General features: G+C 43.5%; 1 protein-coding gene across 1 annotated transcript in view; it reads left to right on the forward strand.

Moving 5' to 3' along the window:
* FRAS1 (Fraser extracellular matrix complex subunit 1) overlaps positions 1–25,783 on the forward strand; it is a 507,275-nt gene that overhangs the window by 452,854 nt on the left and 28,638 nt on the right. The window contains exons 59-66 of the mRNA XM_040237169.1: positions 5,447–5,652; positions 9,521–9,677; positions 12,204–12,404; positions 14,119–14,306; positions 15,667–15,942; positions 18,866–19,098; positions 22,123–22,283; positions 24,472–24,686. Coding sequence (XP_040093103.1) covers positions 5,447–5,652; positions 9,521–9,677; positions 12,204–12,404; positions 14,119–14,306; positions 15,667–15,942; positions 18,866–19,098; positions 22,123–22,283; positions 24,472–24,686 — 1,637 coding nt within the window. The remainder of the gene's footprint in view (positions 1–5,446; positions 5,653–9,520; positions 9,678–12,203; positions 12,405–14,118; positions 14,307–15,666; positions 15,943–18,865; positions 19,099–22,122; positions 22,284–24,471; positions 24,687–25,783) is intronic.

A 25,783-nucleotide genomic window follows, 5' to 3' on the forward strand; every position in this document is an offset into this window, starting at 1 on the left:
TGACCGTCCTGTGGGTGATGTGCAGGAACAAATAGACACAGGTGCCTGGACAAAGTGACGCTAATGGTAAAGAACCCGCCTGCCAATGCAGGAGATTTAAGAGACACAGGCCCAGTCCCCGGGTCGGGAAGATCCCCTGGAGGAGGGCACGGCAACCCACTCCAGTATTCTTGCCTGCGGATTCCCATGGACAGAGGAGCCTGGTGGGCTACGCTTCAGAGGGTCACAGAGGGACACAACTGAAGCGAATGAGCACACACAAGAGCACCTGAACAAAAATATGCGTGCCCAGTGAAGAGCTGGCCTACGCAACAAGCGAATGAACAGGAAAGCACCGTTGTTTCTGGGGAAGAATTGGTGAACTCTAAAATTGCCAGATTCTAGAGTTAGGTAGAGAAGATCAAGTCAAACCTTTCACTTCAAGCAGGGGGACCCTCCTCAGCCTCCTTACAGATTGACATAGAACCCACAGTGACGTTCTTCAGAGTCATCAAAGAAGGAACAGCCAGCTCAGCAGGGTTATCATCAATGTCTTTGTTCTTAAATAATTTATTCACTTATATAGTTTTTAAAAAGGCTCCCTAGGTGGCTCAGTGGTAAAGAATCCATCTGCCAATGCAGGAGACTTAGGTTTGATGCCTGGGTCAGGAAGATCTCCTGGAGAAGGAAATGGCAACCCACTCCAGCACTCTTGCCTGGAGAATCCCATGGAGGAATCCCAGTGGACAGAAGAGCCTGGCTGTTTACAGTCCTTGGGGTCACAAAGAGTAGAACATGACTGACCAACTGAGCATACATAACTAAGAAAAAGTAAACAGCAAAAATCATACTATGAAAATTGTCTTCCTTCTACCCATCTCCCAAGCCTCTGTCTCCCCTCCCTGAAGACAACTATTTGAAGCAGTTTTTTGTTATATGTTTTCATATATCCAAAATAGTATCTTATTTTAGACTTAGGTTTATTGAGGTCTAACATACATAAATCAAAGTTCACCCACCACCACAATCCAAGATGTTGAACAGTTCCAGCATCCTACTTCCCTGAGTGGTTTGACCCTATGCTTCCACAGCAGAGGGTATAAGTTTGATTCCTGGTAAGAGAAGTAAGAGCCCCTGGTAGGGGATCCTGCATACTACCTCCATGGTCAAAAAAAAAAAAAAAAAATCCTTGCAAAGTCAGCTTTCAGCCTCCCAAAGTGATCTTAGCTCCTTTTAGAAATGGCTGTTAAATCATCTAAGTGGCTCATCTCAGAATATTTTCTGTTTTCACCTTTCTCTTCTGCTCTGATACCTAGAATTAGACTTGGTGTTGCCCTGAAGATGCTGAGCAAGGCAAGAAAGGCCTTGTAGCTGCTACTGCAGGGCAGTCTTGTATGTGCAGTTGTATCTCACCATTAACTCAAAGAACGAGAGGTAGGAGTTTTCCTCAATCACGGACTTAACCATCACCTGTACAGAGTCCACTGCATTCCAGGCGGGTTGTGTTTGCTCTTACTTTGTCAGTTACTAAGAAGATTAGCAGATGATATTTTCCATGCCTAAGACTGGTGCTTAACACTAGGGATTACAGAGGAGTAGAGAGTAGAATCCTGCAATCTATTTCAGGACACCAGACTTACACAAATGTGAGGATAACTGCAAACTGATGTTCTCAGAGAGGTGTTGGCAATAGTGCGTGATACCCACTGTGAACCCGGGAGCCTTCCAGGAGCCTTCTGTGAACCTTCCTTCTCCCATTCACACATCCTATCCTGAAATAGAAATGGTTCTGCAGTCAGACAGAACTGACCCTCAGGGCCAGCACCCTTACTTCCTCTGAGGACTGTAGTGAGGTCCCCAGCACCAGGCCATGGACCTGTATTTTATCCATGGCCTGTTAGGACCCGGGGCACACAGCAGGAGGTGTGCGGCAGGCTGGGGAACTAAGCTTCATCTGCATTTGCGGCCACTCCCCTTTGGGCTTCCCTGGTGGCTCAGACCGTAAAGTGTCTGCCTGCAATGCAGGAGACCCGGGTTCAAACCCCAGGTCAGGAAGATCTCTGGGAGAAGGAAATGGCAGTCCACTCCAGTACTCTTGCCTGGAAAATCCCATAGATGGAGGAGCCTGGTAGGCTACAGTCCATGGGGTCACAAAGAGTTGGACACGACTGAGCGACTTCATTTTCTTTCACTTCTCGCTTTGGTCTCATTACCACCTGAGCTCCACCTCCTGTCAGATCAACAGTGGCATTAGATTGTCATAGGAGCATGAACCCTACTGTGAACTGTGCATGCGCGGGATCTAGGTTGTGTGCTTCTTATAAGAATCATCCCAAACCTACCTCCTGCACCCAGCTCCTGTCTGTGGAAAAGTTGTTTTCCGTGAAGCCATTCCCTGGTGTCAAAATGGTTGGGGATCACTGCCTTGTAGAGTTTGTCAAGAGGATAAGAAATGATGTGTATGGAAGCCCTAACACAATGCCTGACCCGGGTCAGGCCCTTTGTACATCTTAAGCTCCACGCATAAATTTGTCCCCAAATCCAGATTGCCTTTCCTTTGTCTCTGCTCAGTCTCCCACTGAACTGAGGGCTCTTTAAAAGCAGAGCCTCTTCCCAGAAGACAGTCACGAGAAGTGTTCACCCACTTCTTTCTTTTCTTTTCCTCTTTTTTTTTTTAAGCAGATAGGCATGTGAAAGAAAGGTGAAGTGAAAGTGAAGTCAGTCATGTCCGACTCTTTGCGACCCCGTGAACTGTAGCCCACCAGGCTCCTCCATCCATGGGATTTTCCAGGCAAGAGTACTGGAGTGGGTTGCCATTTCCTTCTTCAGGGGATCTTCCAGACCCCCTGAAGGGGGGGGATTGAACCTGGGTTTACTGCATTGTAGGCAGATGCTTCACCCTCTGAGCCACCAGGGAAGCGATAGGCATGGGAGTATGTGTTAAATAGAGGGAAAAGGGAAAGAAGTCTTACATCTCAAGAGAAATCTGCAGTTGATTAATACATGACAGGGCCCAAACATCACCACTTTAGTTTTTAATTCACCTCCACCTTGATGCCTGTCAGGCCAGCAAAAAAATCAATCTAAAGCACTAGATAAAATCTGCCATGAGCAGAAAAGTTTTCTTGCTTGTGTTGCTTTTTGCCTGGCAACAAGCTCCCTTCTTGTCTTCATGTGCAAGGTCATGTCATTCCCACCCCTTTCTTAGAAGCACAGACAGTTGTTCTGGATGGAAAGAGTCCCAGATAGGTAATGTGCAGGACCTCATACCAAAGTCACTCATCTCTTTAGAGATATCTTCTGGGTTTTTCTTTAGTGATAAATGGTAATGATTAGGCTTAGTTCAGATAATAGAATTTGTTTTATTTTTGCCAATGCCGACAGTTCTGAGCAGTGGACAGGTTGGAAGCAGAGAGCTTTCTACATGTTGTCTTGCACACAGCTTTGTGCTCACCCGTTCTGTTTGTTCCTTTCAGTTTGGGCAAGGCATGTCCAGGAGGCAGCCAGGAAATACATGTTTTAGCTTTAAGGTCATCTTTCTGCAGCTCCAAAGACAATTTGACATATGACTGGACAGATGACTACCTCTTTGTATTTTTCATAAAGAAAATAATAACTGTCACTCAGCAAAATGTTGGTCTCAGAAGGAGACATGCTTTAATGCAGAATGTTACCTAAGGCCTTGTAGAAAGCAAGGAGGAAAAACTGATCCAGCGTATTCAGAAGCCTGGAGATGGGAAGCAATACACACCATGATATAGTAATTCCTGCCAATATTTGCTTCAAATTTTGATGCTGGAGAAGACTTGAAAATCCCTTGGACAGCAAGGAGATTAAACCAGTCAATCCTAAGGGAAATCAACCCTAAATATTCATTGATGTTGACTGATGCGCCAGTACTTTGGTCACTTGATGCAAAGAGCCAACTCATCAGAAGAGATTCTGATACTGGGAAAGATTGAGGGCAGGAGGAGAATGGGACGACAGAGGATGCCGTCAGACCTTTCACTTCATGGTTGGATGGCATCACCAACTCAATGAACATGAGTTTGAGCAAACTCAGGGAGGCAGTGAAGGACAAGGAAGCCTAGTATGCTGTAGTCCATGGGGGTCACAAAGAGTTGGACACGCCTTAGTGACTGAACAGCAACAACCAACATTTGAGTGCCTTCTGTTTACTGTATTGAGCACTGATCTCATTCAATTCAATCCTCCCAATAATTTTAAAAATCAGATATTAACATGTCCAATTTACATATTTAAAAAAAGGAAAAAGCAAGGTTCAGAATCTAAGTGACTTTTCCTGCCGAGAGAGACTGCCAGCTTGCTTAGTCATGTCCGACTGTCGGACATGTCTGACTGTCTGTGGGACATGTCCGACTGTTGGGCGTGTCCGACTGTGGGACATGGACTGTAGCTACCAGGCTCCTCTATCCATGGGATTTCCCAGGCAGGAATACTGGCATGGGTTGCCATCTCCCTCTCCAGGGGATTGTCCTGACCCAGGGATGGAACCCTTGGCTCCTGCATTGGCAGGTGGATTCTTTACCACTGCGCCAGCCACTGGCCAAATAGAGCTTGTGGGTGTGTTTTGTTTGGCTGCAATAGTTTTGGCCTGAATGGAATTTATTTTTGCTATTTTAATTGTTTGCTATTTTGAAATTTAGGAGCTATGACCTAAAAATGCAGATCTCTGGCTTTGTTTGAAAATAGGGACATCTGCCAACAAAAGAGTGAAGCTAAGGGGCAGCCCTATTAAAACATGACCTGTTCTTTCCTCTTTACCAATTGTCCCTGTTCTCTATTGTCTTTCTGGCCCGGCCACACATGTGAGTGGTCATTGATCATCAGTTTTACGCTGCTGTTTTCCTCTTTGTAGCCTTAGAAGGAACATGAACACTTTTGGGTTCTCAGGTCTCAAAATTTTTCTTCCACCTGGCGCATATCTTTATTTGCATCACCTATCTGTATTTGAGATGGTGACTGTTCCCCGAAGCTGAGCACACTTGATTTGTTCTATTTTGTTGGAACTACACTCACAGTGGAGCAGGCTTCCATGGTGGCTCAGAAAGGAAAGAATCTGCCTGCAGTGCAGTAGACTGGGGTTCGATCCCTGGGTTGGGAAGATCCCCTGGAGAAGGGACTGTCTATCTATCCCAGTATTCTTGTCTAGAAAATCCCATGGACAGAGGAGCCTGGTGGGCTACAGTCCATGGGGTCACAGAGTGGGACACGACTGAGCGACCAACACTGTCACTTCACTTTCATTCACACTCATGGTGGGAGCAGTTTCTTGGTCCTGAGAGCGGTAGGCAGGCCTTGAAATCTGCTGACTGCCTGTGATTTATCAGCCTCTGGTGGTCCTTAGTGGCACCTTCCTGCCAGGTTGCCGAGGGCCCACGAGGGCTATCGCTACCTCCCTTGGTGTCTCGCTAACAATGCCTCCATCTTTCCTTCGCTCACCCAGTGCCCAGCATGCAGTTTGCCAAGGATTTGCTCCTGGTGAAGGAGAAGGAGGGCGTCCTGCACGTACCCATCAGTCGGAGTGGAGACCTGAGCTACGAGTCATCGGTGAGGTGCTATACTCAGGGCCTTTCAGCTCAGGTCATGGAGGACTTTGAGGAGAGGAGAAATGCCGACTCTTCACGGATCACGTTTCTCAAAGGGGAGAAAGTAAGTGGATTCGTGGTGGCTGAAAGGTGGGCTTCTCTCCTTCCTTGATGCCTTTATTTGTCCATAGTGAAGTAATTCAGACAAACTCGGAACATCCTAAGATGTTTCTAATTAATTGTTTATATTGGGTTAGCCAAAAAGTTTGTTCAGAGTTTTCCATTACATCTTATGGGAAAACCTGAACAAACTTTTGGCCAACCCAATACTTTCAATGATATCATCTCTTCTATGTAGCTGTCTTCTCTGTTGTCCACTTAGCACCAGCTACCATGTCATTGGTTGAGCTAGGAAGTTTAGATGGTGTAGAATCTTTTTGGAATTTAGCGGAATCAGATGACTAGGGACTTCTCTTAATCTGAAACATATTGAAGAGGAATGCACTCCACAAATCTTGCCTAGAGGAGACGGTTTTCTAATACTTGAGTCCCAGTTGCAGGGCAATGCACATTCTGGTATAGGGCCCTCAGTACAGGATTTCACAGGTAGAGTTGAGCAGATTCAGGTCCGGGGAGTATTTTCTTGGTAATATAATGCAAAATGATGCATACAGATGGGGGAATTCCTGAGAAATTCCAGTCACTAAATATGGCTGCATCAGAATCAAATAGGGCTTCCCTAGTGGCTCAGAGTAAAGAATCCACTTGCAATGCAGGAAACTCGGGAGATGCAGGTTTGATCCCTCCAGGAAAGATCCCCTGGAGGAGGAAATGGCAACCTACTCCAGTATACTTGCTGGGAAAGTCCCATGGACAGTGGAACACGGCAGGCTGTAGTCCATAGGGTGACAGAGTCAGACATGACTGAGCACACACACGTCAGAATCAAGCCTGCAGCCTCAGTGTATTTCCAAAGCACATGTTGAATGGGAGTTGTATTTCCCCAGTTTTTGGATCTCAGTTTCAGATGACTAAGTCAGCTGTGGCCCTGATTGCAAGGCTGCAGCCCTTGGTTCAAAGTATGCAGTTCCCACTGTTCAGTTCAAGGCCTTTTCTTATTTTGTTGATTGATTCATTTCATTTTACCCCTATTCTGCAGTCACAGTCCTTCCCCATCTGAGGTCATCAAGCCATTGTCTGTTAATGTGTGTCTCTTATTTGTATTTGTTCTTTGAAAATGCCTCGCTCTTCATATATATAATTTTTAATTTATAAAACTGCTACTGTGTTATATTTTTCACATGTTTTTTGTGTTTTCTCAGCAATATGTTTTGGTATCTGTGCATGTCATTTATGTGTATATCTAATCTGTTGCTTCAAACCGTTGCCTAGTATTTCATGAGGTGCACTTACCACCTTTGACCCATTCACTCTCAGCAATAGACAGTGAAGATCCTCCTACAGTTCCCAGTCACCTCCTAACACTGCCGTTACTAACAGTACCACTAGGCAAATCCTCCTACCTGTCCACTTACTCAGCAGCAAAATTGCTGGACCACAGGGCATGAATGTGCTTAATTTGAAAAAAAAAAAAATAGTATTAGAATACTTTCCAAAATGTCACTAACAGGACGTGAAGGTTGTTAAAACCCTACATCCTCTTCTATACTTTTCCAGTTACTGATTTTTACTAATCTGATATGTGTAATATTATATCTCATTTCAATTTGCCTTTCTCCAATTATTACTATGCTTTGTTCAAATGGCAAAGAATCCACCTGCAATGTGGGAGACCTGGATTTGATCCCTGGGTTGGGAAGATCTCTTGGAGGAGGGCATGGCAACCCACTCCAGTATTCTTGCCTGGAGAATTCCCATGGACAGAGGAGCCTGGCAGGCTACAGGTTGCAGAGAGTCATACAACTGAGCAACTAAGCAAAGCACATGTTTGTTAGTTCACTGAGTTTCCTCTTATAAGAATCTATTATTTTTAACTTTTGTAACTTATTTTATTTTATTGCTATCTTTTCCTTACTGATTTGCAGTAGTTTCTTGTATACTCTAAATATTCTTAATATTAATATTTCTAAATAGTAATATTAATATTTGCCAACTTTAGACATTTTAGCTTCTATAAGCATAGTTTCCTTTTTTGTCTCTCCTCTACTACCTTTGACCTTGGTGTTCTTAGTTGAACAGAAATCTTCATTTTGATATAATCAAGCATATGAAGTTCAGTTCAGTTAACTTCAGTTCAGTTGCTCAGTTGTGTCCGACTCTTTGTGACCCCATGGACTGCAAGCATGTGAAAGTTTTGCCTTATGATTAGTTCTTTTGAAGTTTAGCATAAGAAGACTTTACCCATCCCAGGTCACCCCAGATTCTTCCTCCATTCTTTACCACCAAAAGAAAATAATAGTTTCCTTCTCTGAGCCTCTCAAGTCTTTTACGCATACATGACTCATAAAACCCCTGTCTTAGTTTTGTATTTTATGGGAATTTTACTGGTGGCAGGTTGAAACACATATTAAAACACACACACACACATAAGTACTGTAAATACAATCTTCAGCTTTCAGTCTGCATGTCTGTATTTGTTTTAAATTCAAGAGAGGATTCTCTGCCTATCCAAGAGGCAGTTTGTAATTTAATAAAATCATAAAGAAAATACAGCTTAGTAGTCTAGATGTTACCCACATGGCAGCCTATTCATAAGCACGTTTTGGAATCTTCATCTCCTTCGTCGTTCTGAGCAATGTCTTTGGAACTTGTCATTTACTAGAATGTCCTTTTTTAAAGTTTATTTTTAATTGCAGAATAATTTTTTTACAGTGGTTTCTGCCATAGAACAATGTGAATCAATCATAAGTATACATTATATCACCCCATCCTGCACCCTCCAGGAGGAAAGGGTGGGATGAACTGAGAGAGTAGCATTGAAACATATTTATTACCATATGTAAAATATATAGCTAATGGAATGTTGCTGTATAACACAGGGAGAATGTCTTTTATTTTTAAGATATACTGAAGAGTCATTACTAAATTCATGCTTTCCATAAAGAAATTCTTACTGTAAGAAAAATGTGATAGGGATAATAAAAACATTCTTCAGGAACTTAAAACCAGGTTAGCAAACCACAAGTAAATGTTCACAGAGATCGCCTCCCTCCATCTAGTATGACTTAGGAGGTGTGACAGTGAAAGCTCCATATCCACATATCCTATGCAGTATGGTAGTATAGTGAGTTTAAGATCAGCCAACTAAAAATAATCACACTTCATATCATATGACTATGCTATCAAGGCTGCTCTGTTGTTGTGACCTTATTTTACATTTCCCCAAGAAGACCGTCCTCAGTAGAGAATATTCAGTTTGGGAAGCATTTGATTTCTTTCCATCCAACAGGGATTTAGATTGTGTTCTCAGACATTCAGTTCTCAGCAGTTTTCAAGTGAGACACCATTTGGCAGCTCTTTATAGAGTTCTGCAGCTTTTAAAGGTGTCTTTAGCCTAACAGGAAGCTTTTCTGACTTCTTATAAGACTCCTCAATTTTCACAAAGGAAAAAGAACATTATTCACCTCTCCAGGAATTCTAATCCATATGTTAAACCCTCACCATCAGAAATCTACCTATCATAACATGTACAAGGGTATAGATGAGTCCAGGCAAAATGTGGGGAAGCACACAAATGTTCTCCAAATGCTTTTTAGTGATTCACTTTATTGCTCTAGCTTTTCATAACTTACGACCAGTAATTCAAAATGGGTTGGAATGTTGAATACAAAGCTCCACATATAGGTAGGTCCATCCAGGCATGACTGTTAAGACTTAAATATTCTATTTTATAAATGGAATGGTTGGAAATCTTTTGAATTTGTGTTGGCTCTTTGATGCTGCAAAGAAGAAAAATTACTTTCCAGGGAAAGGTGAGCAAATAATTGATCCCTCGCTGCAAATTTTAATCTCTCTTGTGCCCTTGGCTCTAGATGAAGAACTGTACTGTCTATATCCACGATGACTCCATGTTTGAGCCTGAGGAACAGTTCAGGGTCTACCTCGGCCGTCCTCTTGGGAACCACTGGAGTGGAGCCAGAGTTGGAAAGAATCACGTGGCCACCATCACCATATCTAATGATGAAGATGGTAACAGAAGAAATTGCCTTTAGTTTCTCTTAGGTTGATGGGACTTGAACTGATGTTTCATAGTGATGTTTTAATGTCATTATAGGCGTTTTGAAAAATGAAAGCACTGTAAAAATGTCTAATGGTAACAGTTGGAGTACTAATAAAAGAAAAACAGTCTTGGAATATTTATAGAAAACAATTATACTCCAATTAAAAAAAAATGTTGGCAGCAAGGGATCCCTTCCACAGTGCTCCGATTTTTTTTGACTGTAATTTTTTTTTATTTAAATTGCAAATTTTTAAACATACAGTTTTATCTGGATGTTTATTTGGGCTTTTTTGTTCCTGCTGTGTGACATGTAGACTATTAGTTCCCTGACCAGGAATCGAAACCACGGCCCCTGTACTGGAAGCAGGGAGCCTTAACCACTGGACCACCGGGGAAGTCCCAGAGCTCTAGTATTTTTAATCACATTGTTCCCTAGCACATCACCAAGACATAAGGCATGAGTGTGGTTAAGAGCTAGGACAGAAACACTCAGACAGACACAGAATAAAGACTGTTTTAAGTCCCAGCAATTCAGGAGCAGGGCTGGAAATACAATCAGAGTCAGTTGAATCCAATGAACTGATTTAAAACACTGCCACCTTCCTGGAAAAGTCTAATTTCTCAGTTTTATTCTCTCTAATTGATTTGGCCTACTAACCTAAAAATACTTAAATTCTTTAGTCAAGTGCTAGCAACGAATGACCCAAGCACCAAAGAAAACAAAATCTGTTTTAAATAGGGACATAGCTGTTTTATTAAAATAGATATTTTAATGAATGGACAATAGTACTACAATTAGTAATAGCTGTTTTATTGAATACTGATTATATACCAAGAACTGTTATAAGGATATTATTTTTTTAAAAAACTTCATTTAATCCTGACAGTAACCTTTTGAGGTAGGTGTTATTTTATCCTATATTATAGGTAAAGAAATTGAACCCCAGCAAAGTTATCTTATTTATGGTCTTAGTTTCACAGCTGTAAGCAATAAAACTGCATGTAAAACCTTATTTTATCAGATTCTTGAATCTACGCAAGAGTCAGTGAGATTCAGGGTTTTTAATATAAAATAGAGACTAACTTGAATTGAGGGGAAAAAAAATTAAAAGCCAGCCTTGAAGTTGAATTAGCCCTTTACCAAAGGAGACAGGTTCAGATCTGAGGTGAACCCCTCCTGTTCACACAGTACTTAGATTGTACTTAGCCCAGTACTTAGGCTCAGAGAAGTCACCGGCTCACACTGTTATAGTGACACACCTCAATCTCAGAGAGCGTACACAGTAAAACTATGAAGTCTCAAATGAGATGTATCTTTGACAATTAGGAAGAATGGATTTTCTGAGAGAGAAGAGGGAAGTGAACATAGAGACACCAGACATTTCTGGAAAAGTCTATGATATGTTTTTAGAGGGTATAAGGTTTGTAATTGCTCCCAATTTTTCTCTCTTCTTATCTCACTGTTTCCACCACTACCTCATTGCCCTTCCCCTTGAGAATATAATACAAAGGAAGCCATGGTTCGAACTCTAAAAAAAAAACAATTATTCATTTCACAGCAATGAGGGTAGTACTTCAAATCAGATTGTGTTCGGAAATCCTATCTTTCTGAATTATTGTTGTAGCAGTCACTAAAACTACTCACTTTTTTTTTTTAACTTTTTATTTTGTATTGAGGTATAGCCAATTAACAATGTCACTTCCAGGGAACAGTGAAGGGACTCAGCCATGCATATACATTTTATCCATTATCCTCCAAACCCTGCTCCCATCCAGGCTGCCATATAACATTGAGCAGAGTCCTCTGTGCTATACTTTAGGTTAGCTTATTGCTTACCCATTTTAAATATAGCAGTGTGTACATGTCAATCCCAAACTCCCTAACTACCGCTTCTCCCCATCCTTTCCACCTGGCAACCATAAATTGGTAAAACTACTCATTCTTAACTAACCTGTGATATTTATAGATAAAGCTAAGGGTGGGGGAAAGTGAAAGCAGTGGGAGGGAGGATCCAGGAGATGGAGATGGGAGATAGATTTGGTAAATGTAAGCAGTATATAAATGAAATTCATATCTCATAAATGAAAAAGAGTTGGTTCATACAGTCAGTCAATAGATATTTATCAAGGGCTTACTCTGTCTCGGTCCCTTGATAAATTGTGCAGATTTAAAAACATGCTGTAAGCTATAAGGCCTAGATGGAAACTTGGATAGCATGCATTTCAAAGTGCTTGAAAATGTTTCCTCTACTGCACTCTTTTTAATAAGAAATATGTGAGAAACAGCTCCTGTAGAATCACAGATGAATTCCTTTTTCCAAAGTATTGCTAAGGGGTAAATACAAATTGATTTTTATGACTGCAAGCTAGTTTGCCTTTGTATTGTTAACTAGTGTGAAAAATTCCCGCTTGTCATTATAAAGTGTTTTCATGGGAGTTGGAATTCTTTTTCACTTTTCCAACTTGCTCTTGTTTTCCTAACCTTGTTTCCTTAGCTCCTACCATTGAGTTTGAAGAAGCTGCATACCAAGTCCGGGAACCCTCAGGGCCAGATGCCACTGCCATTCTGAACGTCAAGGTGATCCGCAGAGGGGATCAGAACAGAACATCCAAGATTCGCTGTAGCACACGGGATGGGTCAGCCCAGTCTGGTGTGGATTATTACCCAAAGAGCCGAGTCTTGAAGTTCAGTCCTGGTAATTGAATGCCAATCCCAATTAGTAGGTCTTCCTTAAAGTGTTAATCGATTAGTTGTGTCTGACTCTTTGCGACCCCATAGACTATATCCCACCAGACTCCTCTGTCCATAGAATTTCCAAGACAAGAATACTGCAGTGGGTAGCCATTTCCTTCTCCAGAGGATCTTCCTGATCCAGGTATCAAACCTAGGTTTCCCGCATTACAGGCAGATTCTTACTGTCTGAGTCACCAGGGAAGCCCCATAGGTATTACCTAAGAGAGGCTAATATCTCATGTTTGAAGGAAAAAATAAGCAGAAAATTAAAAATATATATATTTCCAGTAGCATGAAGTACTTAGCACACATTTGAGGTTGTAGGAATCTTAACATTTTTTAATTAGTAAAAATGGCATAGGATAAGAAAAAAAAGAAAGAAATGCCTTACTTCAGAGCATCCTAGGCATTTTGGATCATTTAAAAGGATTTTTTTTTTGTTGTTGTTAGCCTATGATTTGGTTGAGCAATGGGAACACCTGAGTTTTTAAAAATATATGTGATGCCATCATTCAGCAAACATAGGTATGGACCATTGTGCTGGTCCCTCAGGGCTTACTCAACCCAGAAGGTACAATCTCCATGTTCAAATGGCTTGACATCTACTAGGCAATGCTGTGAAGATGAGTCATGGAAGAGAGAAAGATGAGATTCTCACAACCAGCTGTTTAATTGTTTGAGGTATTTCCTTAATGGAAGGAATGAGACAAAAAAGGAGCTGACTTTTACTCTAGACTTTTCCCCAAAACTTTCTGGAGCAATATAAGGTGAAAAGGCTGGTGTATGGCCTGGCACTGTTTGTGATGTAGCCAGAAGTGGGCAAAAGTGGTAGAAGCCCTCTTCAGAGATGACATGGCAAGAGGAGGGAGGAAATGCCTCCCTTGGAGATGGAGGGGTGTCTCTGTATGTCTCCATCACCCCACGGAGCTTCAAAGGGCTTTTGGCTCCATCCCTTGTGCGTCTGGCTAGTGTTTACAAGGAAGGTAGGTGCCCTTCCTCCACATCCTCACAAGGATCTCTCTTCCAAGTGTCTTAGCTTCTTTCTCTTCTGCATGAGGATCTGGGGGAAAGGCAGGTCCTAGAAGTAACCTAGCCGAGGTGTCTATAGGAGGAAGAAGGTCATCTTGACCACTGCCAGGGATAGCTGCACCCTCATAGAATCACTTTAGAGAAAACATGGGGGTTTCTGAGCTCTAACCCTCCCCATTCCATGCTGGCAAACTGTCACATTCTCGTCTTGGCAGAGACGGCCCTGTAGGTAACCTTTGAGCTGTCGCTTCCCAGGAGACAGCTTTGAAGGGTGTCTAGTGTGTAAGCACTCACTGCCACACAGGGGCTTGTTCCTAAGTGTAAAGGGGAATGAAAAATTAGGCCAAAAAAATGCATAACCAGGGTGGAGTGTTTTTTAGATCATAGATTTTTATTACCACCAGCTAGTATCAGGCAGGGGCCATTAATTCTCATGTGGTGTTGAATAGTAAATCTGTAGGACTGAGCCTCCACCACAGGTGGAATTTTACCTATAAAACTGATCCCTCACTGGAGATGGGGCTAAAGTGATTAGCAGCCACTGCATTGAGCCTCTGAAACATGAAGCCTCAGCAGTGCCAACCTGCACTGTCTTAAGTGGGTCACTGATGAGGACCTTTGCTCCCTTTGTTCTGTCCTTGGCAAAGGTGTGGATCACATCTTCTTTAAAGTCGAGATCCTGTCCAATGAGGACCGGGAGTGGCATGAGTCATTCTCCCTAGTCCTTGGCCCGGATGACCCAGTGGAAGCAGTTCTTGGCGACGTGACCACGGCCACAGTGACGATTCTAGACCAGGAGGCAGCTGGGAGTCTCATCCTGCCAGCACCACCCATTGTAAGTCTCATGACCCAAAGGATGGTTGCTTCTGTCTTAGGCATTAGATGAGAACTTGAGAGAAGCAGGACTGCTCGTGTCCCCTTCCCCAAATCCCTCACTCCCATCCCTCCAGGGTCATCTAGTAATGTCTGGTGATATCTGTGGTTATCATGACTGTCACACTGGGTGCTTCTAGCATCTAGGGGATGGAAATCAGGGATGCTGCTGAACATTCTACTCACAATACACAGGACAGTCCCCCTCCTCACAACAAAGAGTTGCCTGGCTCAAAAGTCAGTAGTGCTAAAGAGGAGAAACCTTGTTTCCACATAAGAGTGAGACCAAACTATGTTGAGACCTTCGTCTGACAAAGAAAGTACAATACCATTGATATTCTCATTTCTTTGGTGAGCCCTAGAAGAGTACAAATGGAATCTTCCCCCATATCTATTATCCTACATACTCGCCACGGGCATAGAAGTAAGTATCTATGGAGCTGTACCACCGTGTTTCCCAGTTTGGGGATGAACAGAATGAATGCACCGACTTCACAGTTAGGAGGAAAACTCACAGAGGTTGCCATGAGTCCCTCAGTCATGTCCGACTCTTTGCAACTGGACTGTAGCCCGCCAGGTTCCTCTGTTCGTGGGATTCTCTAGACAAGAATACTGGATTCCCTTCTCCAGGGGATCTTCCTCACCTAGAGATCGAACCCGGGTCTCCTGCATTGCAGGTGGATTTTTTACTGTCTGAGCCACCAGGGAAGCTCCCAGAAGTTGCCAAGGGAAATTTAACACAGGATAATGAAGCAGTCCGAATAAGTCTTATAACTTCCCCTGACTAACTCATACAATAGAAAGACCATTTCAAAATATGTCTCTTTGAACATAGAACAAATATATATGTATGTGCAGTCGCTAAGTCATGTCTGTCTCTTTGCAACCCCATGGACTGCAGCATGCCAGGCTTCCCTGTCCTTCACATATATCCTTTATTTACTTGTATTTTGCCAGATGCACTACTGCCTGCCATTAAGAGTTTAATGCAACTTTTAACTAATATCTGCCATTTATGATAGAGTTTTGGTTACAGTGTGTGGGGGGTGGAGTGTTTTTCACTTGAGTCATAGGAATCTGATTTAGGAATGAGACCGTTAAGATATTAAAGCTTTTAACTTAGGGAGGAGGAGGATCTTCCCTACTATTGAAGATTTCCAGGATCTTTTAGGAATGCCTGGTTAAGCATTGTTAAAACTACTGCTATATTTTAAAGAATCCCTAGGAGTTAAGTGATCATGTAGGTCTCTGGGGAAGAGAGGTTTAGTTTTCTGACCGTCCCAATACCTACCCAGGGCTGAAGCTATGTTGCTCCTTGGCAGGTCGTTACACTTGCTGACTATGACCATGTGGAAGAGGTTGCCAAGGAGGGAGTCAAGAAATCCCCCTCCCCGGGCTACCCGCTGGTCTGTGTCACGCCCTGCGACCCCCATTTCCCCAAATATGCTGTCATGAAGGAGCGCTGCAATGAGGCTGGCATCAACCAGACGTCTGTGCAGTTCAGCTGGGAAGTGGCCGCCCCTACTGATGGCAGTGGGGCCCGGTCTCCCTTCGAGACCATCACCGACAACACACCATTCACCAGTGTCAACCACATGGTAGGTCTGGTTACAGAGGGAGAGACCTGGCCTTTCTCTTTGTTACTCCAGCTCTGTCAAATTCCTTGAGGTCCCTGCATGTCATTTGGTATAAACTAAACAATTAAGCAGGTACAACACTTTCCTTTTGTTCTTACGTATGAGAAAAGATAATATGGTGTGGCAGAAAGAGGACTAGGTTAGTACTCCAACAACCTGTTACAAGCCTTGATTCTGCCTGTTCTGAACTATGTGATGTTAAGTGTTTACTTCACCTTTCTGAGTCTCAGTTTCCTGATCTACAAAATAATACCTCCTTTGCTTAATCCACTTGACAAGGTCATTGACAGATAGGAAAGTGATTTACCAATGATGAAGTAAGTCAAAGATTCTAGGTAAGTACAAATAATTAGTCTCTTTTCACATCTCTTAAATCATTCAATAAGGAGTAGGGTATAAATTTCTTAAAAAAAAAGGACCAAGGGTTCTACCATATTTGTATATCCAATCCAAAGTGGCTGCCACATTGGTGGCACACAGTGGGGACCAGTTATTAAATAAAATGAGAGTATACTTATTAAGTGATCAGTATTTTTCAAAGCCTGGTGGGAAGACATGAAAAGAGGTTCAGAATGTCGTTGCTGTCCTCAGAGAGTTAGGAGGCCAGAGGCACACCTCTGCCACCATCAGGGAGCCACGTTCAGCAGTGCTTTGCCCACCCTCAGGAAACAGTCCAGTGTTCTGACTCTGCTCATTGCACTAATGATGTTCTTCAGAGAAAGAGCTGAAAGCAATGGAGATTCAGGCTCCACAGAGCGTCCGGCACCCAGCAAGCAACCAATCATTTGTGACTGAAATGAGTGCATTTTATAATTTTGGAAATCAGAAATTTTTTTCAGACTTAATTTCTCTAGATTTATCCCTACAAATCCACAGTTTGTTCTCACTTTAACAAGTGCCTTGGACTTCTCTAGTGGTCCAGCGGTTAATCCACCTACCTGCCAGGGAGATGAATTCAATCGATCCCTTTTCCAGGAAGATTCCACATGCTGAGGAGCAGCTAAGCCCGAGCACCACAGCTGGAGAGTAGCCCCTGCTTACCACAGTAAGGGGAAACCTGTGCTCAGCAATGAAGACCCAGCACAGTGAAAATAAATAAATAAATAAAGTTTAAAAAAGAACTCTCTTGAGTAGATAGTGGAAAAAAGCTGTTAGACGTACGTGGGAGCCTTGTGTCCATTGTCTTTGGCACAGCTTATTCAGAAAGGCCAGAAGATTAATTCTTTTGCAACATAACCTAGTTCAAATTTAAATTATCTTTATTATTATTAGAAATGTAAATGGAAAGACTTAACAGCTTATTGTTTCATAAATACCTTGTTCTCTGTTCAACAAACCCATGAAGGGGCAGTTGGTTTGATTTGAGCCAAATATACATTTTTAAGAGGTACCAAGTTTACGATTTTACCTTATATTTCAGTTTGCCTTCTTGTGATGAATTGGCGACTAATCCTCTTACCCCGGTTTCCTCTGCTCTGCCTTCATTTCTTCAATTATTTATTTAATACTGTTGTATTGTGTGCATTTTTGTAAGATGCCTCAAATCCCTTCTGAATGAAGTCCATGTATAAATAAATAAATAAAGTCCTGGCAGCTAATTAAAAAAATTTTAATGGAAAAATCTTCTTCAATTTTTAATGGACTTCAGTGAAAATTGTTTCCATGGAGGAATTTATAAGTTGGTATGATTGCTTTGTGGGAGGTTTGCTGCGCACAGAACTACTAATGAGTTTTTCTTATTATATACTTCCCTATGTCAATGCACTAGTAACCTAGAGAGTTTTGGTGACCTAGGTTACCTCTGCATAGATTGCATTAAGCACTCATGGATTCTGTGTGTCTGGAGCATGAGAAAATCTGTAGAAAGTCTTTCAAGGCCAGAAGGTGTCAGAGGCCAAGTTCTCAACTTCAAGTCTGCCATGTTATTGTAACCCTTAGTAATTAGAGGGGAGTTAAGGGAGGGAATGGCAGTAGGGAGGAAAGAAAACTAAGAACTCTTAGAAAAGAAGTGTCTTTCCTCTCTATCCTGATCCCTACCTTCAGCAAAAGTGACTTCGAGGCAATGAGTCTTGCTGGAAGGGCTGAAAAATCATTAAGTAGTCCTCTGAACCTAATATGTAAAGAGAACAAGTGTCACTGGGAATCAGTCATCTCTAGTTTCTTGCTTTACATTTGTCTACTTGCTAGTTACCTGGCTTACCACCCAAGGCTCTAAGTACTCAGTGCTCTGTCCCTGGTGCCTAGCTCCTGGTAGAAAGTCAATATTTAGGTGGTGAGTGAATGGATAGGTGGGTAGATCAATGGACACATAGATGGATAGATGGATGGATAATGGATGGTGTGGGCTAAGAATGCAGCCTGCCTTGTCAGTCAGCAAAGGACGTTGCAGCGTCAGCCACTGCAGCCAGTGGGGCACCCTAAAGAGACTCAGGATGAGAAAACACAGGATACTGGCCCCTGGTAGCTGAGATGCCTATTAAAGGAATGATTTCAGTGAGCGACTTAGCAGCAGCAGCAAACTATTTCATCTTCCCATACATGGAAAAGTGCAAAATTCCTTAACTTGAGATATCCAGTTTTAACAGTCATCTTTTGATGTTCCAACTACCTGGCCTTTGTTGCAAAAACTCTGATTAATATGTATCCTGGCTCTTCTCATTCCTCTTTGGAGCAGTCTCTCACAGTTATCTAAGATGCTGTATCCCGGGCTTAAGTCCTCAGTTTAGCCTTCTGTATAAAACATAACTCTCACCTTTTAGGTTGTGTAGTTTTTTCCGCTGACAATGGTCTTCACAGATTATCAGATTATCATCCAGAAGACACAAGTATGAAGAGCTGTTGAGGTAGTATCCACGTGTCTGAGATGATTTATTCTTCCTGATAGGTCCTGGACAGCATTTACTTCAGCCGGAGGTTCCATGTACGTTGTGTGGCCAAGGCTGTGGACAAGGTGGGCCACGTGGGGACCCCCTTGAGGAGCAACATTGTCACCATCGGAACAGACAGTGCTATCTGCCACACTCCAGTGGTGGCTGGGACAGCCCGAGGCTTCCAGGCTCAGTCCTTCATCGCGACCTTGAAATACCTGGACGTCAAACACAAGGAGCATCCCAACAGGTCAGGCGGGAAGTGCCTTCCATGAGGAGATGGCAGAGAGAGTCCCCAGCTATGCACTGTGTGTTTTCTAGGTGGGACAGATCAGTGAGTGATGCTTCTGCAAAATAAGAATAATGGTGATGAATGCTTCATTAAAAGTTGACTTTCTTCAAACATGCCCTAATATCTGGCCCTTGTCAATCTTGCTAGCCTCATTTCCTTCATCTTGTTATTTTCACCTGCCAGTCCATCTACAGGGAATCACATGTAACTTCCTCAGGGTTTCAAGCACTTTTAGATGGCCTGCCTCTGCCATGTGGCTACTCCTGGCTCCAGCTTTCCCCTGTCCCCTTCCAGTCCATATTCTTAAATCCTGTTGTCCCCACCATGCCTAAGCCAGGGTATCTCTTCTAGGAACTTTTCCATCATCTCCCCCAACTTAATTTGGAAGCTTTTACTTCCCACTTTTCTGGCAGCCACATCTGCCTCTCTGAGAGTGTTATCATTATTCATTCTCTCCTTGTCATCCCCACCCAGCAGACGATGGTGGCAGGGACCATGACTGTTTATTTTGCATCCCCTCTGCCTAGAACATGCTTCTTGGCACCTAAGAGGCACTAAGTACCCAGTGAGCAAATGAGTAAAAACACTAGTAAATTATAACTCAGTGGGCAGATATGCTTTTTTTCCCCTGTTCACTCATAGTGATCATATCTTGATGGAAAATGGATGCTTTCATTTTTTGTATAGCAAAAAAAAAAAAAAAAAAAGATTTCAGGTAGGTTATACATATTCATCAGAGAAGGCAATGGCACCCCATTCCAGTACTCTTGCCTGGAAAATCCCATAGATGGAGGATCCTGGTGGGCTGCAGTCCACGGGGTCGCTAAGAGTCAGACAGGACTTCACTTTCACTTTCACTTTCATGCATTGGAGAAGGAAATGGCAACCCACTCCAGTGTTCTTGCCTGGAGAATCCCAGGGACCAGGGAGCCTGGCAGGCTGCCATCTATGGGGTCGCACAGAGTCGGACACAACTGAAGCGACTTAGCAGCAGCAGCAGCAGCATACATATTCATCGGAGAAGGCAATGGCACCCCACTCCAGTATTCTTGCCTGGAAAATCCCATGGTTGGAGGAGCCTGGTGGGCTGCAGTCCATGGGGTCTCTAAGAGTCGGACACGGCTGAGCGACTTTACTTTCACTTTTCACTTTCATGCATTGGAGAAGGAAATGGCAACCCACTCCAGTGTTCTTGCCTGGAGAATCCCAGGGACAAGGGAGCCTTTTGGGCTTCCGTCTATGGGATCGCACAGAGTTGGACACCACTGAAGTGACTTAGCAGCAGCAGCAGCATACATATTCATTAAACCTGGTAGTATTTATGTGCATGCCTTTATGAGCAACTGAGTTCAGAGAAAGGGGCTCATTTACATGAAAAAAAAAAACAGATTTGAACATGGAGCCAAAAATATGCAAATCCTTCTCTTTTTTCTAACAGAATGAAATTTATTTTTGTAAAAAGCAATAACAGAAGTGTCCAGGGTTACTATTGACCCTGTTCCTTACAAAAAGAGCCATTCTGTTCATATTCTGAGGTTCTGATCCTTCTTTAAAACATGAGTCTTTGTTCTGGGAGACAAGCTGTAAAAACTCACAATGCACCCTCAATAAACATGCTGAAAATTTAAACTTGTACAGTGAAAAAATTGCAGCCCCTCAGTACAGTTTTGTTATGTTACAGTCTTAAGCGGTATTTATTAAGCTCATATTTTATTTAGAATTGTGTACTACAGGCTCTGGAGAAACAGAAGTGAAGGAAATGGTCCTTTGCCCTCTTAGTGGGAAGGCAAGACAGACTCTTAAAGCATACAAGAAATAGCAGCTAATATAAATAAGTTACAGACTTCCCAGTACAAAGGCATCTAAAGCCAGAAGAATGTAGTTCCAGGCAGAGCTTGCTGCAGACTGAGGCCAGTGAGGGCTGGTAGCCTTGCTAGAACTTGCTGGTGGGGAAGGGAAGGCTTTTTAAGTTGGGGAGAGACCATGTGTGTCTTAGTCGCTCAGTCATGTCCGACTCTTTGCAATCCCATGGACTGTAGCCCATCAGGCTCCTCTGTCCATGGGATTCTCCAGGCAAGAATACTGGAGTGGGTTGCCATGCCATCCTCCAGGGGATCTTCCCAACCCAGGGATCGGATCCACATCTCTTGGTCTCCTGCATTACATTACAGGTGGACTCTTTACCACTAGCACCACCTTGGAAGCCCCAAGACTATTGAATAGAGGAGTATTACTATTTCTAGGCTTTTTTTCCTGGGTAGGGATACTGGCCTTAAAGTTTAAGAGCTCAATGATGTCTTTTGGGCACAAATACTTTAGAAAATTCTGTGGCAACCATCCACAACCTCCACAGACAGAGAGAGAAATTTAGCCGTGCCTGTACCATCCACTCGGCTCCAGCTCTTGAGGAAACAAAGCTTCCTTTTAAAGCAGAAGAAAGCTATAATTTATGGTTGTGATGTTATCTTTTCTGGTACACACAAAAAAATCTATGATTCTTGATTACTATCAGTCCTGAGTCTGGAGGATCTCCCAGGGGCTGGAGGGAGGAGAATAACTCTGCATGCACATTGTATCCTCATGTACAGAGAGAACTCCTACATGGAAAGCTTCAGAAAAAAAAAAAAAAAAAACTGATAAATTCATTGGTGAAGACAAATTGAGTTATGAGAAAGCAATGTACCATACGGGGGGCTTCCCAAGTGGCACTAGTGGTAAAGAACCTGCCTGCCAATGCAGGTAGACATAAGAGGTTTGATCCCTGGGTTGGGAAGATCCCCTGGAGGAGGGCATGGCAACCCACCCCAGTGTTCTTGCCTGGAGAATCCCGTGGACAGAGGAGATGGTGGGCTACAGTCCATGGGGTCTCAAAGAGTCAGGCATGACTGAGTAACTGAGCACACACATGTACACAGTGTACCACACTAGCTACTTATGGCACATACCTAAAAGCACTGATTTCTGCTCTTGTTTCCCCCCTAGAATCCACATTTCTGTGCAGATCCCACACCAGGATGGAATGCTGCCACTCATCTCCACCATGCCGCTGCACAACCTGCATTTTCTTCTATCTGAGTCCATCTACAGGCACCAACACGTCTGCTCCAACCTCGTCACCACCCGGGACCTGAGAGGCATCTCAGGTGAGAGGAGACTTTCCTGTTAGTGTGCCCAGCCCAGCACGATGACCCTTAGGGATGTGGCTAAGTGAACTCTGCTTTTCATGTTTTCTCGTCCTCAAAATCTGCATGGTTAGTGGATCTGCTCATCAGCAAGCGGCCAAACATAGGCAGCTTGGACAGTAACATGAATAGGAAAAAACAAAGACCTTGGAAACAAACTGACAAGGTTCATGTCCCTATTCCACTCCCTGTACAACTCAACAAAAATAGCTGGACAGCTCTGAGCCAAATGCTTTCTTATCTATCACATGAGGAGAATAATTGCTCCCAAACAAGGTAGGGATTGAATGTGTCAACAATTTTAAAACCCCCGTCCTAGTCAATTTTAGCTCCTTCCTTCTCCTGCACTTGGTTCCCATGCTCTCAGCATTTTATAAAGCTTGTGCAATGTAGATACTACAGGGTGGTTCTCTAGGAGCAGTAGCCAAGGTGGAGTTTGGGGTATGAGATGTTTATTGGGCATCCACATCTCCTAAAAGGAAGACGAGGAAGCAGGACTGGGCAGAGGGAGAAGTCTGCAGTGTGGCCAATGAAACCGCAACCAGTTCTTACAGGGAGCTCTGGAGAGAGCCCAGCTGTCCATCGTGTCCTGCTTCCAGCCCCAGTGGGCAGACCTCTCAGCCCCACCTCGCTCAGTCCGTGGATTGTGTGACGCGGGGCTCTGCAGCTGATCCAGACCCAAGGGCACTGACAGCTGAGGAAGCACATCTCCTGTTCACCAGGGCAGACGTTTTCGTTTACCAAGAATCCTGTCCGTTTCCATTCACCTTAGCAAGTGCACATTAAATGCGCATTTCCTCCCTTTGCAACTGATGAATCATTTAACAGTGTTTTTGAAGACAGGAAGGCGTTCGTGTGCTCTTCCATATTCATTAAGCATCACTATGGGTAGTGATGGTCTTGATACAGTAGGAATTAGTGGAGTGTAAATGATTCCTAAGTCACTGGGCTACAGATGAAAGTTTCATTGGCCTGCATATGCAAGCTAGTGGAAGAAACATACCATGTCTATAGGCTGAAAGTTTGTACCTCTTCCTACTTAAACACAATTAGTGCATGTTCACTGACACCCTAGTCTTTGTGGTGCAGAGGGCTGTGTGCTGGTGTCAAACATTCTGAGAAATGGATCAGCTCTTTCAGAATATCACAGTTGCTTTCAGAACCATACAAAGGTTAACCCTAATATTCTAAAATTGTGTCTGTATTCAGCTCTCTTCTGCATAAAGGTCTTCCTTAATTTAGAACAGTTCAGTTGCTTGGCAGCATTTGATCCAATAATTTTTGCCTGTAGCAAGGGAAGCTTAGTCAAGCATCATTAGCGAGCTATTTACTCATTAACACAGAATTAAGACTTTTTTTTCTGCCAGAGTTCAGAAACCATAGGAGGTAGGGGAGGAGGTAGTCAGATGTTTATTTGCTGGCTCCTCATAAAAGCTATTTTTTTAAAAAAAGTCAGTCTTGAGAAAGAATAATTCACCAACAGATTCTCCATCTAATAAATCCATTTCTTCAAGGACTGATTGTGAAGCATAGAACCAGCCTGGGCAGGTGTGACAGGCAAAGCTTTACGGTGTTCTTTTCCAAGAGATACACAGGGCCGCCAGGCACTGGCTTCTTCATTTACGGTCTCATCCATTCATCTTTTCTTCCCTGGCTCCTGCAGCATCTTCCCTGAGTCTGTGACCCCAGTCACTCTGTTTAACACGTGGCAACAGGCAAGATGACAAGCTCCCCTCGCCTTCTCACCTAGCTTGTGTCAGGAGCCCTGGTTAGTTAATTAGTGTTAGTTGCTCAGTCATGGCCGGCTCTTTGCAACCTCATGGACTATAGCCTGCCAGGCTCCTCTGTCCATGGAATTCTCCAGGCAAGAATACTAGAGTGGGTTGCCATTCCCTTCTCCAGGGGAATCTTCCCAGCCTAGGGATCGAACATGGGTCTTCCACATCTCAGGCAGACTCTTTACCGTCTGAGCTGCGAGGGAAGCCTGGGAGCCCTGGGGTGCTCTATTAGTCATCTCAGAAGAAAGGAAAACTCTCTCTGTGTGTCCAAAGGATGTGTCCGCTCTTCCTCTCCCCCCAGTTCCTGGGAAGCTGGTGAAGGGCAGGTGCACAGACTGGATTACTGTTCCTTGCTTCTCCCTCCCCCGCAGAGGCAGGGTTCCTGGACGACAGGGTCCATGACAGCGTGGCACTGGGGCCTGGCTACGACCGCCCCTTCCAGTTTGACCCCAGCGTGCGGGAGCCAAAGACCATCCAGCTCTACAAACACCTGAACCTGAAGAGCTGCGTCTGGACGTTTGATGCCTATTATGACATGACGGAGCTGATTGATGTCTGTGGGGGGTCTGTAACTGCCGACTTCCAGGTGGGTGCCCCAGGGGTCTGTCTGAAGGCTGCGTGCACCTGGATATCATGTTAAAGCTTGTTCATTCGTTGAACTGAAGCACTTTAGCACCCAGTTGCTCCCAGAACTGCACCAACCAAGGGACTTTTCTTTCTAAACCCTGTAAGAGAGACCTTAGCAGCATCATAGCTAGAGCAAGCCCCCCAAAGTCCTCTCAATCAGCTAATTAGAAAATTAATATGGAAGATGTTTAAATTAAGTTGAAGGAAATTATCTGTCTGGCAGTCATTTATATAAAAATCTAATAGCCTTACTTCTCTAGGTATATAAGTTTTTTCCTCTGGGTGTATTTTGGAAAGGGCTTCCCAGGTGGCTTAGTGGTAAAGAGCCCACCTGCCAATGCAGGAGACAAAGGTTTGATCCCTGGGCCAGGAAGATTCCCCTGGAGAAGGAAATGGCAACCCATTCCAGTATTCTTGCCTGGAAAATCCCGTGGACAGAGGACCCTGGTGGGCTACAGTCATGGGCCTGCAAAGAGTCCAACACTACTGAGCAACTGAGCATGCATATTTTGGAAAGTCAAAAAGGTTTACCTTGATAGGAAGATGATGGCTAAGTCAATGTGTTTTCCCCGCGTGGGGAAATGAGTTAAAATGACAGAAGTTCCCTGTCTTTCAGCAGACAAGTAAAGCACTGTTGTCCCAAGCATCATGGCAACTATTTAAAACACCTTGCTGTCATACGTATTCCAAACCTATGGTTAATAATTCTTAAACATCAGTAATAAAGAACGTCTTAGTCGTTCAGTCATGTCCAACTCTTTGTGACCCCATGGACTCTAGCTTGCCAGGCTCCTCTGTCCATGGGATTTTCCAGGCAAGAATATTGGAGTGGGTAGCCATTCCCTTCTCTTGGGGATCTTGCCAACTCAGGGATCAAACCTGGATTTCCCACATTGCAGGCAGATTCTTTACTGTCTGAGCCACTAGGAAAGCCCAACAAAACAAAACATTATAGCAAGAAGTCACAGTCGTAGGCCATTAATATCAAAGGGACTAGGTTAATGCATCCCCATGGGAAAAACAATTCTAAAGCAGGCACTACCCAATTTTAAGTAG

Source organism: Oryx dammah, unplaced genomic scaffold (assembly GCF_014754425.2).
Source record: "Oryx dammah isolate SB20612 unplaced genomic scaffold, SCBI_Odam_1.1 HiC_scaffold_3, whole genome shotgun sequence".
NCBI lineage: Eukaryota > Metazoa > Chordata > Mammalia > Artiodactyla > Bovidae > Oryx > Oryx dammah.